At 48.5% G+C, this 18,830-nt stretch overlaps 1 protein-coding gene across 2 annotated transcripts in view; it reads right to left on the bottom strand.

Moving 5' to 3' along the window:
- The window catches only part of LOC126531040 (ras-related protein Rab-8A-like), a 120,412-nt gene that overhangs the window by 45,204 nt on the left and 56,378 nt on the right, over nt 1-18,830 (bottom strand). For both annotated transcript variants that reach the window (XM_050178420.2, XM_050178421.2), the window contains exon 3: nt 1,945-2,005. In XM_050178420.2, coding sequence (XP_050034377.1) covers nt 1,945-2,005 — 61 coding nt within the window. The remainder of the gene's footprint in view (nt 1-1,944; nt 2,006-18,830) is intronic.

The raw sequence follows: 18,830 nt of genomic DNA, 5'->3' as shown, positions 1-18,830 counted from the left end.
GTCATGACGAGTTTTTGTGGAGCTTCAGGGTGGCGGCGCCACCAGTTCGTGTTTACATCTCTAGACAATGTTAATATAGCAAACCGTAGCTAGCGGAATGAGTGTCCGCTTTTGCTATCACAGGAGCGAACTTTAGTATAATACAGTATTCAGCTTAACCTCACAATCTCACAATCTTATTCAGCTAAAAATAACATTCAGCTTAACTTCATATTCATCCTTGGGGTCCCCACGTCGCTTCTGTTTTACTGCTGCGCTATGCGCAGTAACGAGACGAGGGCTGGGCTGCACCTCCCCTTTACTGTATTTCTATGAAGTAGGCGATGGTCTCGCAAGCCGCGGCTTGCGAGACCATCGATAGTGACACATTGGCAACTCATCGATAGCGACACATTGGCAACTTTGCTAGCCCTTATTTTAGAACTAAATAACTTCGAATTTGAAGGACAGCACTATGTGCAAGTTAGTGGGACGTCTATGGGTACGTGAATTGGCCCGAACTACGCCAATATATTTATGGGTCAGCTAGAAGATAAATTTTGCTAACCAGGACGTTAAAACCTTTTTATTACAAACGTTACATTGACGATGTTTTTCTGATTTGGCCTCATGGGGAACAGGAACTGCTTTCTTTCATATCTGACTTTAACAATGCCCTTCCATCCATATCATTTTCTCACATATTCTGCATCTACGATTAACTTCCTTGACGTCAGCGTTTCAGTGCTAAATGATAAACCATCTACTCACATCGAAACAGGTTACTAGTACGTCTTCAAACTTTTGTTTAAAAATCAAAGGCAATTTCGACTGCGACACAAAAAACGTAATATACATGCTTGAATGTACGCTCTGCAAAAAACGGTACATCGGACAAACAGAAGGGCCTTTCAGATTCCGCTTTAACAATCATAAATCCCACCCTAACACGTTGCCCAACCTGCCCATCTCAAGACACGTGCATCTTCCTGACCACTCATTTGATAAACTGAGAGTCACGTTGCTTGAATCTGGATTTCGTTCAAATTATGATAGAGAAGCCCGCGAATCCTTCCTTATCTATAAGTTTGATACCGTCGCGTGTGGTATGAATGAATGTGTAGGAAAATTGAGTTGCCTGTCTTTGTAGCCCGTCACTTGTCCCTTCTTCTACTAGTACGTCGCTATTCCCCTTTTTCTGTGTCTATGTTTGCTTGATAACATAGCTCATATTGAGCACATATTGACGTTTTGTTGTCACGTGGCGACTGGTTCTTACAATTCATTTCGGTGCGTTTTTATGTTTTGTATTTTAGATGATATGTTTGCAATCGCCATCGGTCTATACACGTGTCAGCTATCCTTTTAACGATTCGGATGCATTTTGTTCGCCTATTTTATTCGTTTTTCATGTAAACGTATCTTCATTTGGTTGATAGGCACATGTATATTAACTGTACTGACACCATGCAATGTATTCTGATGAAGGCCGGACTCCGGCCGAAACGTCAATAAACCGCTTCATACGCGCGTCTACATCATTGTGTATATATATATATATATATATATATATATATATATATATATATATATATATATATCTATAGATATATATCTATATCTATATATCTATCTATATATCTATAGATATATATATATATCTTCCAAGTGTTCTCACGCGGCACGCGCGTGTCCGATCGTTTAGGATGCTTCACCGTCGCGAAGCTAAATTTCAAGGCACCGCATCCCATCCGCAACGCGCACACCTTGACAACTGCCAGGCACGCGTCAACAGACCGGTTGGAGCGTCATCCGCAGATGCGCGCAGGTCGCTCCCAGAACGGGGCGTCGTGTGCGCCCCCGCCGCCTTCACCCCGGTATAGGTGCGCCCGTGCACGTGCAAGCTCGCAACGGCGCCGCGGGAGCCGACGCGGAAACGAGGGAGAGAGAGAGCAGCTCACTCACCATGGCTCCGCGGTAGTAGGCCGTGGTCAGGGTGCGGAACCGCTCCTGGCCCGCCGTGTCCCTGCACACGCAAAGGTATGGGAGGGTCAGTGGTCAGCCGCCGAAACACTCTCCGAGAAAAAAACACTTGCGGGATCTCCACGGGTGCGCATCACGGCGCAGTCCTCTGGAGCACATCGGCGGCCGCGAGGTTCGCATTGCACGTTCGACGCTCGCGGAGGCAGTGTGACAGATTGGCGCACACGCGACGGTCTCTGGTCGAGCACGGGTGACCCCGCGTGCGCGTTCAAGCTGCGAGCGCGCGTCGGTTGTTCTTGGGTATTGCGTACGTTCCGTTTCGCACTCGCGGCCATTAGCATTTCCGGAAAAAAGGAAGAAGAGTTGCCCTAACAATCAGGTGTCCTCATTGCGGGCTTGTTAGCTTTACGCATGTCGTGAACTGTCTGGCGAGGATCCTACTTCCGTTACTTGTTTCCGCGGTATGAACGATTAGGTTGATACCGCTTTCGCAAAAATTTCTTTAATGTCTAGCGAAGTCGCAGGAAAGGCTCTATATAGGGGTGTACAGACAGTACACCGTTCCATTGTTACCAGTACCGCCGACCAAACATGTGCAGTCGGGGGGATGTGGTGCTGGTGTAACAGAATGGACAACTGGGCTAGTTGGTTTACCTTGCTTATTGAAACTGGTGGCAGTAACGGCAGAATGCTAATACCATGCTAAAATAGTCTACTATATATATCGCAACAACACCGTATCACGGTTTACACGGTATCAATGGATATTTCCATAAGGTCGCCTTCGCACGGCCGAGTACGAGTGGTTTCGCAATAGACGCATTCCTTGCTTTTTTTGGTAGGGGAGCAGACAGATCATCGAAGTGAGGCTAGAGAGAAATAATTTTGTTTGTAGAAGTGCAGATATGTATGTGGTCGTGAGCTTATGCGCGTTAACCTGACGCTCTCTCTCTCTCCCTTCTCTATCTTCCCCTTCTCCCTTTTCCCGGGGTAGGGCAGCCAACCGGACTGTTGACTGGTTAACATCCCTGCCTTCCTTATATATATATATATATATATATATATATATATATATATAAATATATATATATATATATATATATATATATATATATATATATATATGCGCGCTGGGAAAGGGGATAAAAGGGATCGAAAGAGACATGGATTATAATGATGATGGTGTGTGGATAATGATAATGCTAATTTTAAGGGTCCGATGAATACTGGCCGTTAAGAAAACAGCATACCTGAGTCACATGCAGCCTTTTTAGTCGAGTTATGTCTCGCGCGGAATTCGTGTCACACCCGTGTTAACAGTGTAACGTATCTCGGGTGGGGGCCGAGGAACCGGAGTAACAAAGTCCTCCGAATAATCAAAGTGAGGCTAGCTGTGACTGTACACGATGCGGAAGGATTGTGACCCGCCTGGCTGAGTAAAACGGGAGGCTCGCATGCACGAGGCCACTTAAGCAAGAACGTACAGGAACCAATGTTAAGCTCCCGACGCTTCCAGTCTGAAAACGATTTGTCAAATACGCTTACAAACGGCAGCTTTCCGCCGTAACCGTTTTTCGCAAGCAGTTTTCTTTTGTCTCGGGGAAACTTACGTGGCACCGCCGTGGCAAACGCGCCGAAATTACGTGCCCGACCCAGTTGTATAACGCGCCAGAACTTAGCCTTTTCTCCTCCGTTTTCTTCGCTCTTATAGAACATCTGCGGCGGCAGGCATAAAGTCACGCGAGTTCGCGAAACACGGGCCCCGGGACGCCGCTTCTCCGGGAGCGCACTTCGTGACTCTCGCGACGGCTTCCTCGGGGGCACACTCCCCGAGAAAGTGCACACACAGACACACACGCACCACATGCGAGAAGTCGGTCGCGAGGGGAGCCACAGAGCAAGTGAGGAGGAAGTGGGTGCGGGACACCTCACGCCGCACCCGCTGACCGGGCAGCCAGTGGACGACGGCGTTTCTTCGCCTTTCAAGGACGGACGGCACGCTGCTGCGCGAACATCTGTCGTGGCCCGGGGGGGGGGGAGGGGGGGGAAGAGGGCTACACGCGTGCCTGGCGCACGACTGCGGGCCTGCGCGCACACATGCACGCCTCTTGACGGCACGCGCATGGTTCCCCCCCCCCCTCTCTCTTTTTCCTCTGTCTGCACTTCTGCCCAGGAGCCCAATAGTAATGGAAGCGGCCATTAAGTCCTGCCAGGCACGGGAGACAAGCAGATGGCCGAGCGGGCGACGACGCAGCGTTGTGCACGCGGCTTCTTCGAGAAGGCCTCGGGCGCGCGTGGCCGCGATTCCTTTGTTGTAGTCGGCGCACGCTTATAGTTGTACCACGCTAGATTATACACAGTGTGCGGCTACAGGAATTGCCGAGAACAATGGCCGCAATGTGCGCACGACTATGTCGCAAGCCGCAGTAAGCTTTGTTTATGGCGAGACCAAGAGGCGTGCCGTGTATATACGTGGGGAACACGGTGGTTGCGTTTGGTTGCGGCATACGGCGTTGAAATGTATCGCGCTCCATAGGCGCCGACTACGGAGGGGGGGGGGGGGGGGGGGGGCGAGCCCCCATCCTGGCGATGCCAAAGCCTTCACCCCCCCTCCTCCCCACCTAACGTGCCATTACCAGAGTTTTGTCACCCACATCATTCGAGGTTTCTTTTCACTTGCCCAGACCTTTTCACCAAAAAATTTTATTATGGCTAATGGCTTACTGCATCATTGTTGGCGCGGTCGTGCACGGATATTAATTAATACTTTGCTTTATTTCTGCAAATCCTGACAATAGGAGAACAAGCGCAATATAGATTACCAGAGGTGGCTGCCTCACCCGTATTTTCTCACTTCGACATTGTTTTAAATTTCCACTGTAAACACCATGCACATACACAATATAATTAAGTATATACACCGGACAAATTTTATGATAGTTTGAAAGAGAAGGAGGTAGCCAATTAACAATTATTACAAAAGGTATGGATAGCTTATGCCTAGAGAATGAATATGTTGCTGTATGTTCACTTCGCCTCAAAATGCTTTGCGTGCCTTTTTTGACCCTGGAAAAGAAGAAAAAACCTGCAGACTTTAGTGACCCCTTCGGCGGAGCTTTTTATCAAGGGCGTGTGAAAGGCGAGTGAATTATATGTGTCTCAGTATCACTTCTCTTTCCAATAAGCAAAGCGAACGACTCATTAAGGAAACACTTTTTATAATGTACAACATTTCTTAGGGCTGGAAACATCGTGCAATTGCATGCAGGGGGTCATAAATATATACAGCGTGTCCCAATTTTAACTGTCATGTACCATGACAAAAAAGAAAGAAGAAACACTAGTGCATATTGTTTCCAGTACAGTGGAGTAGGTGCCAGTAAATTTTTCTTTACTGATATTTAATTAAATAATTGTAAATAATAATCTAACTCGAGACGTACTATCATAATTATCAATGTGTCAATGAGGCATTGTAGGCACAGCCAATGGACATGTAACTGCTGTATCTTCAGCGACGTACTAATAGCGTGCTATTTATTTCCGACTGATATATAAACCCTGCGAAATATGGCGAATACCACGTGACTGCGTTCCCACCCGCATCATAAAGCAGCGCCCTCGAACAGGCTCCTTCTGGGTTAACCAAAACGAAGTGAAGGAAATAAAGAAAGAAAATCACCGCCCAAGCACTCCGTACAGATGGTTAACCAGCGAAGCTAAAACTTGCGGCCCCGGTGTTTATCACTGGATTAATCTTGACGGTTCATTAAACGACGGCTCAGTAGGCTGCTGGATCTTCGGTACGCAGTAGCTGCTTGCGTTCGGCTGTGCGAGCCAGTTCTTGTGCCTGGGTTGCAGCATCGGGACGGCGTAGACGAGCTCGTTCCCGGTTCTGCTCGCGGCGTTGCTGATAGATGGCTGCCTGCTCCTCAGGAGTACCTGTGACGTGTGGCCTACCCATTTCGGAACTGGAGAGAAAGTGCTGCACGCCCACTCGGCTGCGACAGAGTGTAACGACGTCACTACTAACGCAGCCAATCGAGCGCCTCTCGCTTTTTTTCTCGTGCATTCGCACGGGGTTGCGCAGGAGTTTTTGGCGTACAGGCAACAGACGGACGGACGAACGAATCGGCTAGCCTTATAGAGCTGCGCTGTAAAACATCGTGATCGAGCTAGTGCCTTATCTGCCGCGTCTCGGCCGAAGTAACACGTCACGTTTGGTGTCCGTTGGAAACAAATTGTGATAGCTGTTCTTTTAGCGTAATAAAGTGTACGGTTGGTTCTTTTTTTTTTTTTTGCCACGAAACCTATCACCACAAAAAGCGAATTGACAACGTCAGTGCAAATGTTTAAATGTACGTTTTGTTTCGTCCCAGTCACCACGACTTCCTCTAATGAGCAGACGGTAAAAAATTATCCTTGCTTTGGGAGCTGCAAATGACAAGAGGAAGGCCGCAAATATATATATATATATGCCAGTATCAGTAGACCAAACGCGTCAACTATCAGAACTGATGAAAACCTGAGACAAACCGGCAGCTTCAAGAAACAGCTGCGTAGGACTCCATCTTTGAGTCCTAGCCTTCGCACGGATATTCTAGCATTTATGGCCTCAACCCTCATGCTAGCGTGCGGGACGTGGTCGCCCATGTACCAATTTCCAAGTCATCAGTCTGGAGTATTATGAACGACGGCCTTTCACCCGTACCACCTTAACTAACACCAATGCTTGGAAGATAGGGACCTGTAGAATCGTCTAGATTTCTCGAGTTGGATCCTCACAAAAGCCGATGAGTCACCGGACTTTTTTGAAGTCAATTTTCACAAGAATGCGCTGGTAAATTTGCATAACGCGCACTATTGGAGTGATTACAATGCACACTGCGTAAAGCGCAATCAGCACCAGTACCAGTGGTCGTTCAATGTCGGGTGCGGAATTTACGCCGGTGCCACAATCGGTCCCATCTTCTTTGATCGCATACTGAACTGGATAGCGTTACGTGGACGAAATCTTCGAAGGAGTGGTGGACGCGTTTCTCAGCGCAGTCCCGCTGTCACGTCTTCCACTTCTGTGTTACCAGCAAGATGGAGCACCAGCACACAGCAGCAGCCGAGCACGAAACTGGCTGGCTGCGACTTTTCAAACTTAATAGATTGGAGGGCACGTGCCTGTAAATTGGCTAGCTAGGTCACCTGACCTCTCTCTTCCCGATTTCTTTCTTTCGGGTTATCTGAAAGATCATGCTTACATGATCGAGACGACCATCAGATTGTCCCAAGACAAGGATAACGGATGTCTGCCGTAGAATTCGTGCGTCGGTCATCAAGAAAGCCATTGAAGATGTGATAAAGCGGACTCAGTACTGCGTAGCTGCAGAGGGAGACCTATTCGAACACGTCCTCTAGGCAGCAGCTAGTGTTCAACGACGCTTACGAATTCACAAATAATAACGGCACACTGAAATCTGATGCTTTTTTTTCTTTTCTTTTTTTTTGTGGAGGCGTCTGATTGCCAATTCGGCTCATTTAAAGGTAGTTTACTTTCTTGAACGCATCGGTTTTGCCGTTTCTGAACACATGGCTCGCTTCCCCGTTTGTTTATTTCGGTTTTATTTTATTCCATGAACCTGTTTTTGCAGCACGCATACACTCCCAGGAAAACTAAAAGCGTCACTTTAATTTGGCTTTGGTCCAAAGCCGATTTCTGGCGCGAAATATACCTGCACGCGCACTCTCGATGCAGTGCGAGCTATGCCGGGATTTTTAAACATGCTATGTCTATTACATAGATTTTCACGTTTCGTGCGTGGTCAGAGCGGCGCTTCAGCCACGTTATCAAGGGGCTTTTGTTATTAAAGTGATTAGTCGGCCTTGAGAGACGAATGAAAAGTGTGATGTAGAGAGGAAGGAATAGCTGCAAAGCCGCGAAACCTGCTGTTGGTGCTCCTTCCGCACCATTATCAAGGTGATGCGTATGTTCTCTTCTTGATGCGTAGCTTCTTCGGTTTCGCGACAGGCAATGCGGTTTTTTTCAATCAGCTTATTTCAGGGCGCTGCTTTATGGATGCGGGTGTGAGCGCATTCACGTGGTATACTTTTCGTATTTCATGAGGTTCGTTTGCGAGTCGGAAAAAATTGCACGCAATTAGTACGCCGCTGGAAAGACAGCAGTTAGATGTCATTTGGGGCTGTCTGGGGGTACCTACAAATGCCTCATTGACACTTTGATAACTAGGACAGTACTTCTCGAATTAGTTAATCAATTGTAATTGTCCAATTAAATTTCAGGAACGAAAGAATTACTAGCGGCTACTCCACTGTACTGGAAGCAATATGCATTAGGTTTTCTTCGAGTAACGCAATTGCTGTTTTTCAAAGTCTCGTTGCATGATATTTGAGGCATCTCGGTAATGTGAATAAGGTCAGCCGGATTCACTCGAAATCAGAATCAAAAGCAGTCATGCGCAGGAGCGCTTATGCTCGGACTCACAGGAAAAGAAGAAAAAAAAAGACAGAGAGGCTGCAGTTTCACCGGAAAGGAGAAGTGATAGCGAAGTGATAGCGAAGTATACGACAATTACACGAAGGAAGATTACACCACCGAGAAACGCCAGATTCTTGGTGGTGGGAGAGGACTTAGGCTGTGAAATTAAACTCTCCTGCTATGAGCTCTTGTAAATTATCATATAAGGCCGTCACTTCAGTGAAGAATTCTTCGAAATCACGCGAAGTTTCTTCAAGTGCAAGACATATATATATATATATATATATATATATATATATATATATATATATATATATATATATATATATATATATATATGGGGTTGGGAAAGCTCGTCGGGCCCCAGAGCTCCCTGGAAAAATGAAAACTTCCCGCCTATGTCACGCGCATTTAGTTTGCTCGGCCTGTTGAGCAATAACCGTAAACAAAACAAACGGGGAGGGGAAAGTATAAGTATATTGAACAACAGTCACGCTAAAAGTGATTGCATTCCTTCTACCCTTCTTTCCCTCTTCAGAACTTTGCTCTGGTATTTGCGTGTCCAAAATATCTGTACAGCGACTGCGAAACCAAATAACGCCCCTCCCCCTTCCCTCCCCAACCCTCGCCCCCTTTTGAGAAAGAGAAACAATTATAAAATACTTATAACATCATCATCCCCCTTGCAGTTGGGCCACTGAGATGTATATTCGCTCCTCTTGCTACGTGGGATTTGACAAGAGAGGGAGTTTGTACGTTGTTCTTTTTTTTTTTTTCAAGCGCAGCCCAAGTCACTCAGTAACCAAGGAGGAAGTATAGTTGCCTGGAGTGCGCCGCATCAATTCGGTGAATCCATCACCCGTTACACGTTTTGGGTTCATCCGACGCTCCGTGCTCGTCACACGTCTCAACACACTGCGAGTACAAAGTACGCTGAAGAAATCGCAAGCGGAAGACTGATGAAGATGCACGATACTCTTCCTTAATCTCTCTCTTTGGCGCACGTCCACAGATGGGCGGTCGTTCTGGAGGCGTCTACACCGTCCCTCCCCAAAGCCAGCTGAGCGCGTAGCGCAGCTCTAACCGCGCAGCGAAGCGCGTAATACTCTTTTTGATGCACAAAGCCCACAAAGAAATAAAGAGGGGGCCCTGCTTCGGCAAGCAGTCGGTCAACGCGCCGTTCGAGCGCGTAGGAAGAAGCCATGGCTTCTTTCCCTCCCCCCCTTTCACGTCACTAGTTTATCTCGCGTAGAGTTCGCAAGCGCGCGTGGGAAGGATAAACGAAGAGAGCACCATATAGGATGGGCGAAAGGACGTGAGTCAGCCATCTCAATTTGCCGCCCAATGTGCTCTTGACACTGGGTCAGAGGGCGTCGGCGAGTCAGCAGCACTCTGCCACTGAAGAGAGAGAACGCAATAATGAATGTCTCGGGAGAATGAGCCGCAGAGTTCGTGCTGTGCGGTGGCCTTATGGGGTTCTTTTCTATTCCGAGGCGCCCGTCGGCGGCTGTTCATTGCACCGCTAGGGCGCGCATTCCAGCTGATAGACGGAAGCGAGCTGAGGTGGCTTCTTTGACTGGCTCGACGCTCGAGAGGAAAGTATCCAATCGTCTCGACTTAATTTTTCTTGCTTCGCGCCTAAAAGCCATTACCCGTCGCTCTTTCACAGCGTCTCGCCGTGGACTTCATTTCGTAAAGTCTGTGCTACTTAGGTGGCCGAATGTGAACCGCTGGGACGCAAAGGAATGCGTGAAAGGAAGCCTTGGCGCTTGAGAGACTCAGAAAACAAAAGATCGCGCGAGAGAGAGAGAGAGAGAGAGAGAGAGAGAGAGAGAGAGAGAGAAGACGAAGGTGAAAGCAGCGACAGCTGCTGTCCCGGCCTATCCTTGGTGATGCGTCAAGCCTCACCTGCTTCCATTCGCGGCCTCGCCGCACGTTCTTGTACGGTACGAGACAGGTGAAAATGCCTGTGGGTATATCTATATTCATAAAGCATACGTCTGTCTCCGTTATAGCAAGGCTGCGTGGTGACGCTTAGCATTACTTGGTAGATGTCACTAATCGATGAATAACCGCCATCTTCAGGAGGATGTGAAACATCCCTCGCCTGAAATGCAGTCGCTTTCGTCATGCCACTTTCCTTTATATATATATATATATATATATATATATATATATATATATATATATATATATATATATATATATATATATATATATATATATAGCTCAACTTCGTGGTTAACTTTGGTTTGTTTACCCAACAGTTTCGGTCGACCTTTTAAGGCCTTGGGTCATTCCACCTTTTATACATATAGTCCACATTCTCTCTCTCTCTCTCTGTGCGTGTGTGTGTGTGGGGGGGGGGGGGAATAGCTCGCTGCATGCTGAGGATCCCCTATGTAGTGTCCCTGCGATTTGAGTTGTCGATAAAATCGACTTCGCTTAGCAATCTGTTAGCCACCTGGTTAGCTGAGAGATGGTATAGAGCGACATCCACGGAAAGCGCGTTGGTCGCGGGTTCGAACCCCCCGCAGCCTTCCCCCCCCCCCCCTCCTCAGAGCAGGACAAATATTTATTCAATAGCGAAGCTTTCTTTATGAGAAACACACATGCTGCTTACCTTTGTCGCATCGTCCTACTCTTGGGTTGATGATGCCTGCCCCCTCTCCCATTCTTCTTTTTTTTTTTTTTTGCTTTCGTGAGATTGCCCTTGTCGTGCACCGTGGTTAATTTCAATTCTCAATTTTCCTGCAATCCGTTTGTTTTGTTTAGATGTCGTCGCATGTCCTAGAGCAATGTGCCGAACGGCACGAACATTTCGTGTGCCGGAAACTCGTCTCCTCCGTTCTTATTTCACCCGAAGGGCTGAAATGCACGCAGACCCAGAATGCTTTGCGTTTTTTACGTGCTCTCTCACGCGCGAAGCTGGATCGTGACCCCCGTTCGACCTCAGGCGTGTTCTCCGGCCACATGCCTGCCTAGCTGCGCAGGGCTAGCTACGCTTGCAGTTTCGACCGCACTCTCCCAGTGTTTCTGTGCGGGTGATCTTACTGTAGTGAACGGCAGGCCACGATTTCAGCTTTAAGACAGCAAAGAAAAATGCCAATTGAGGTTAAGTTGGTAGATTACTTCGTGTTGATTAGCGAATTTCACCGGCAAAACTGTCTCGCATGTCAGCTGTAAGACGACGTTAAAGTGAGAGACAGGTAGGAATGTCACTTTCATGTTTAACCTATATTTTTAATTCAGAGGAAAAGCAATATTGAAGCTCCGCCTAGTCAGCTGGGACTATGCCAAAACCTGTCTTCCTTTGGTTTATTCAAGGCAAATTCGGTACAAAATTATCGTACAAAGATTGTACGAGGCACTATCTATCATGTTAAGTAAACAACAGGTGTTTGTAAATGCGACGCCCGCAGCCACACTGCAGGCACCTTAGAAAAGTTGCCCCGGCAACGAGACAGGCAATATAAACAGTACCAAAGTACCGAAGGGCCACCAATAGAAAAAAACAAGAAGAAAGGACAGAAAAAAGAACACGTGAGAGCTTATAGTATCCGGGAAAATGCATATACGCACGGGGACTACGACCGCTCGCGAGTGACGGCACTGTATACTTTGCATATCTTACGCACGTCCTGTAAAGAGCCACGCCGCTCGTTCGTACATAACGAGGGTGCAGTGCATAGTGCGTCGCGGAGGGACAACTGTTCCGGGATGTTTGAACAATGAAGAGCGACAGCAGCTTGCCGACGGCGCACCCTTCCTACACAACGTGCCCGGCCGGGTTCAGGCACATATACTATATATATGGCACTTCTGCCGCGGGGCGGTTGGTGGCCTCGGAGGGTGCGCGAATTTCTCGGAAGTGGCTCGTCACACTTCGTGTACGCAATCACCATTCGCAGACGTACTTTCCATCTCGGTTTTGATACGACCGGGAAAGTTTGCCGCGATGATGCACGGTTCACGCGAGGGTTTAAACGCTGGCCCAAAAATAAGTGACTCCACTATATGCATGCAAAGGGTAACGTGCCGTGTTATATATGCAGACCATATATACGAAGCGTGCGCGTAGCGGAGTGGTGCAGTGCTTTTCGACCTGCAGGACGAAAGTTTTTTCGCAGGTCCCTGAAACACTCTGCGCTCCAATCGTCCGCGAAGTTCCATCAATTTCCGTTCTTCAGGAAAGTTCAAAGCCGTACGCGGTTTACCAATAGAGAAAATATATACTGTAGAGGGCCGTTTAAATAAAAGCCCTGAAAGTGTTGAAAATACACAAAACACCAGTACCTTCGTTGCCAATAATGACGTCGAGGAGGGCAGGAAGGCACGACGTCAACGACGACGACACGATGACAATGACTGACTTTTGACAGTATTTACGGGCTTAATTAATTGCTTATCAACGTAAAGAAGGAAGCAACCCATCAACCTAGCAGGTTTCCTGCGCAAGAACGGCTCGTCATGCTCACGTAATGGCGCAGAGGTTTCGGCGCGAGATTCTAGAAAGGAAATTTCGGCCATCTTTTAATAATTCTTCGTAGACAATTAACGCTAAGTAAATTTTCTCCGCTATAGTAGTGAAACCTTATGCGCCGAATGACGAAAATATAATTTCGAAAGGTCACTTTACCGCTCTAAACCAATTTAGTGTCACCCGTTAGTGACCTTTCAGACTCGTTCAGCGCTTGAGGACGTCAAGCAGCCGCTCATGGGATCCATTAACTTTTGCATCAAGTCCTGCGCAAAACACAGGTTCGTAGCATACGTCGCACTGCTTCTGCGCTCACCTGAATCCAGGCAGTCGCGTGGCTTTATTCTGTACTCCTTTCAAGAATTGGTACCATTGAATGTGAGCCGTGAAAGAGACAACGCACGGGGTCGCCGAGTTAAGTGGACCGAACCACTCTGTTCGACGAGCCGTGGTTAGGTAGGGCGCAACTCAGCCGGAGAAGGGGTCGCACGTGGTGCGAACAGCGCGCGCCAAGCCGGCGCGACAACTCGCCTCTCTCGCAGCTCCAAGGGGGATGCTGGTGCCTAACGAAGCACGGAAAAGTTGCGGCGGCGCCCGAGGCAGCGGATGGGAAGGCAGCTCTTGACGTTCCGCTCAATCCGCCGTAAGACGGCGCCTCAGTGTCGCGCGTGTAAACGTGTGTCCCCGTTTTCTGCGGCCCGATTGAGATCGCACCAATCGCCGAAGAACTGCGCAGCCACCTGCTGCAGAGACAACGCTTCGCACTCTTACGATTTTGCCTTGGTGCTTTTTGTTCTCGACTTTTGATATATATGTTTTTTTTTTCTTCTGGCGACAAACCTACCTCTCGACTCGTGAAGTGGCACACACGCACACTCAGCGGGCGCTATGCAGCGAGCGCGCTTTCCAACGCTTTCGATCTTGTGCCTTAAGGAATGCCGCGAGTGCCTCTCTCTCTGTGTGTGTATACACTCTTCGACTCCGGGACACGCTGGCGCACGAGGTAGGCTTAGCGGGTTTCGAGAGGTCAGCGAGATGCTCTTCTTTCGTTTTTTTTTTTTTTTTTTCAGGACGATACGCACTGTGCGTGCGACCAGAGTTTTACGCCCGAAGACGTCGTCGTGCGATTCGGTGCGCACACTCTGTCCCCGTCGTGTGACACTAAATCTGCTCTTGTCAAACGAACCGCCGACCTGAGATCGTGGCCGAAGATTGAACGCGAGAGATCACGTTCGGCCGCCTGGCGCCATCGCACGCGCGCTGTATGCGACCAGATCAATGAGTGCGCGACTTGCTCTGCGTACAGAGTTTCGTGTGCCACCAGCACGCTCCTTTTTCTCACTATACGTAGTATGTAACCTGTCCTTCTTTCTTGTTTCCAATCTCTCTAAGCGCACGTGTGTGTGTGTCCGTGTGTGCGTGCATGCGTTATGCAGTTAAAATTACTCCACCTCGTTGGTTTCTTGGTAGACAAATGAATGGGGGCAGGTTGTAATACTATACACTATATAGGTTATGGAACGTCACGGCATATATAAACGCTCGCTGTCTCTCACAAGGAGCAAGTGCACGAGTAAAAGTGGGCCGCGGTTGGCCCGTCCAATGGTCGATTAAGACAGCTGAAGCTCTGCCAGTCATCACCTATTCTTGTGCACACAGCTTTTGGAAATTCAGCCTGTATATACAGCCTTCAAAACTCCGTGATGTTTCAGCGAGACGGAGTACAAACTAATCCTCGCTGGTTACGAGGCGAGCCTTCTTTAATTATTCGTCTAAGAAACCCTTCCATGACACACATTGACGCGCATGAATTCGATACTCAACTGTTATGGGATAAGCCACACACTGGGAATGTGAGTGTCGGCGCGAATTCACGCGGGTTCATTAAAAAAAAACAGGCCAACCTTGCCACTTAACTTGGCACGTCTTGAGTCGCTCGCACACGTGCGCATTCCTAACAAACGGCGACCCACAGCAGAGTCAATATCATATTCGCCACCGACGCTGTCATCAGTCTGCTTTCGCAACACCGTGTGGATGTGAGCGATCATCTCGCGAAACAAGCATCGGCTCGCGAGGAGCTGCATGGCGGTGCGTGAGCGGCCATCACGAAGCTGTCGTAGGTGCCGTTACTATTGCTTGATGACGCAATGACGTTCGGCTTGATTATACATCGCTTTTCCTATCTTTCCGCTTCTTTTTCAAACTTTTTTATAGGAAGGGTGTGTGGTGCGTTGCTTGGGATGAGGTTCGCACAGACGCTGTATGCTTGCTGCGCAAGAGCCAAGCCGAAAGAAAAATGCCAGACAAACCTCAAAAGAGGTATCTGGGTCGCTACCGTAGCGGCAATTTCCCACGTGGCGTCCCAATGCACCTATTAGGTGGGGACGCCTTTGGGTTGGATAGAAACGCCCCTTTCCAAGCGTCGAGGTGCCATAATGGCCGATCACCTTACCGTGGGCATGATTGCACCTATTTTAGCGATAGTTACTCGGCGGCAGCGCTCGTCTGCCTCCCACAGCCTCAGAGAATGCTCTACCAGAATACCGTCTGTGATTGAACAAGGGACACCCACAGACCACGCCTATAGAGATCTCTATAGAGCCCCTTTCGAGATGTGAATCCCCACAAACAGCCGGGAACCATGCAGGCTGGGGGACATCTCTGTCCGTTACAGAAGCCGGTGGGTTTCCGGCGGCACCGGAATTCGAACCCAGTAACATCCCGCTATCGAGGCGGATGCTCAAGATCGCCAGGCCACCGCTACGGTCAAAAGGAAGTCTGGTGGTTCCGTGCCGCCAGCTTCCCATCAGGTTGGCTTCCTTCCAAGCGTCTGAAACTACCGTAGTATCTGAGCACCGGGCTGGGAGCGCGCTTGTGCCTATTTTACTGATATAGGTACCCGGTGGCACCACTAGTCTGCCTCCCACAGCAGCGGCGGAAGCTCGACTATTTCACCAAAGCTTTGGTGAGATAAGGGGGCGCTCAGAGATCTTATTCGCCCGTTCGAGATGACAACACACAGAAATAAATAAACGCCGGATATCGGAACATCTCTAGCCATATGAAAAAAAAAAAGTGTTGGGTTTCGGGCTACATCGGGATTCGAGCCCAAAACCTCCCACGTACGAGGCGTACGCTCTGCCATTTCACCACCGCAGCGGTATACAAGCATCCGTGCTCAGTTGCTAGCGAGCGTCCGTTCCATAAGCCCGGTCTCTCTTTTTTCTTTCCAACATTTTTTTCCCATTCAGTGCAATGCTCATTTACCAAATAACATTCGCCAGTGCACGTTAATGGCGCAACAAAGCGAATAGAAGAAAATTCTAAACCACCGGGAGCCACGAATCGAATTCCCAAGCTCTCAAATCCGAGATCATTTCTAGAGTGACTAAACCGTTCCAGACGGCACAGGTTGTCATTCTTGTTTTGGTAAGGTTACCTCCCCCACCTTCTTTTTGTTCTTTCTTTCTTTCTTTCTTTCTTTCTTTCTTTCTTTCTTTCTTTCTTTCTTTCTTTTGCATTACGCTGGTATGTATCCCATAGTGGTAACCCAAAAGTATTCGTAATGGTGATCCTCTGGTCCAAGTGAACTATTTGGGTAGAAAACGGCGAATAAAGGAGGCGTATCCATGGTTGTGCATTTTGGAATAGTCGGCTAGGATGCACATCAGTGAAACCACACGTCGTCTCTGCCATTTTTTTTATGTCACGTGGTCGGAATGCTGCTCACTTTCTAAGACGTGGCCTCGGGCTTCTCCCCACATGCGATAGCCACTTCCACTGCACTGTTTCCTCTTCCTTGCCTTCTGTGTCCGCCAAAACACCCACAGTGTTCACTGAAGAGAAGCAGAGAAAGAAGAAACCCGGCAGTGGTGAATCGAATTCGGGCCACGATGTTCCCCCAGGCCAGTGCATTTTGGTGGTCCGTCGAGCGAACGGCCAAACATCGCTTTGGGGGCGCACCTTCCGCGTGGAAGTGCTCCCGATGAACGCTCGATGAAAGCAGCGCGGACCGTTGCACTTGCAAAAGCCGCAAGCAAAAACCCGCCCCACTCCGTACCGCACGGCCGTGGTGAGTTGCCGTACAGAATGGGAAGCTGGTTTTCTTCCTCCAGCGCGCAAACAGAACCGCTCTTGACGTCTAACCATTAGCAGCGGCGGCTGCGGCTGCGACGGCTTTCGGGCTGGTGTTGAACGGTGTTTGTTTTTCCTATAGCCCGGTACTTTCGTATTTGCCGAAAGCACATATCTTTCGCCGACTCGGTAAAGAGCGAAGGTTCATCATGGCCGCCACCTTGACTGCATTAAACAAAGTTGTATAGACACTGTACACAAAAGATGCGTGTGTCCCTGGTATTGGACCTTCGTAGATTCCTAAACGGGTGCGAGTGACAAAGATTTCGCGCGAAGTATTGACGGAACTCGTTATCGAAGGGAGAGGAATTCGAGAAGTAATTATAACGTCTTAGGAAACGAGCAAGAAGCTGTGTGTCGAGTATTAAGACAGCGCCGAAGCACAAGAAGGAACGCTAGCGAAAGTTATAAAGGGTGCACATCAACGGCAAACGAACGAACCTGCGAGCCCTCATAAGCTGACACAGCGTCCGCTTCTGCGCATGCGAATTTATGACTTTATCGTACGTGCATCGCCCACGACAACGGCCCACTCACTCGGTGTGGCATTCAAATCCTTGTTGGGATCTGTGACACGCATTCGCGCAAGAGTTGAGGGTTTGAGGAGTGAGGACAGTGTCGTGTGTAATTTCCGCTACGGCAGTCAGCGCCCTCAAATTCGCGCCACTTTAGATCACCCGGATTGAATACCACCTTTGGTGACAAAGCAACTTGTACTGTGGCCACGTGCGTCGCAAACGCAGACATGAATAACTGTATTAACGGAGGTTCCTGAAGTCGACAGGCTTCAGTGAGCGACTGATCGTTGATGTGCAGCTCTGGATAACGCGGTACGCGGTACCCTCACTGTTTTATCTCCTTTCTTTCTTTTCATCTCTTGACCTCCTTCTCCCTGCGTAGCTGGGTAACAAATCGGGTGTGTGTCTAGTTGACTTGCTTGGCGTATCTGCCCCCCACCCTCTTTCCCCACCTCTCTCTCTCTTTCGCTCTCTCTCAGGCAGTGACCCACTCTCTCCGTCCAATCGGAGCGCGAATGGGTGCCGACGCTTAGCGCAAACGTCTCGCTAGATAGAGAGAGTCACCAATTCGAATTGGCAAGAGTCCGGAATGCAGCCGCAAAATCGTCGCAGGAAAGAACACGCAGCATAATGAGCGCAACAGCGAGAGGTCGTGCGATTAAGACGGGAGGACCCGACTTATCGATAATAATATGCTGGTCAGGCGAGCGAAGAGCGCAACAGATAGAATGTATGCACGTGTGCAGAGGAAATGTATAACTGCGAGCCGGCTTAGTTGGAACAAATTCATCTTAAAACTTTTTGTGCGCAAACAAACAGGGACGAAGAATAGAAGAAACACAAGGATGAGCGCTTTCTAACAACTGGTTTTATTTTTGAAGAACCACCTGCTTAAATATCCACAGATCTGCGCGATCTAGTCAATAGAGCACGCCTATAGCGCATATAATACACACAGATCTGCGCTGTCAAGTCAAGAGAGCACGTCTATAGTACATATAACACTTGTGATAAAAAGACGTGGACCACATATTTTGTATAGGCATAGAATCAAACCGCGAGGGAAATTGTGGAAGCACACGTGATTGAAAAACAAAAAGAAAGATGCATCAGCCATCCTTCTGTTTCATTGTTGGATAAAGAAAATTCACTTCTATCATCACATCTTTAAGCATTTTATCGTAAGTGGTTGTTTTCATGCATCTTGCCGTTCTTATGTTGACCGGGTGGCTTTGGTCCACGTATT

This window comes from Dermacentor andersoni, chromosome 5, assembly GCF_023375885.2.
Source record: "Dermacentor andersoni chromosome 5, qqDerAnde1_hic_scaffold, whole genome shotgun sequence".
Classification (NCBI taxonomy): Eukaryota; Metazoa; Arthropoda; class Arachnida; order Ixodida; family Ixodidae; genus Dermacentor; species Dermacentor andersoni.
This window is presented reverse-complemented; position numbering and strand designations above follow the sequence as displayed.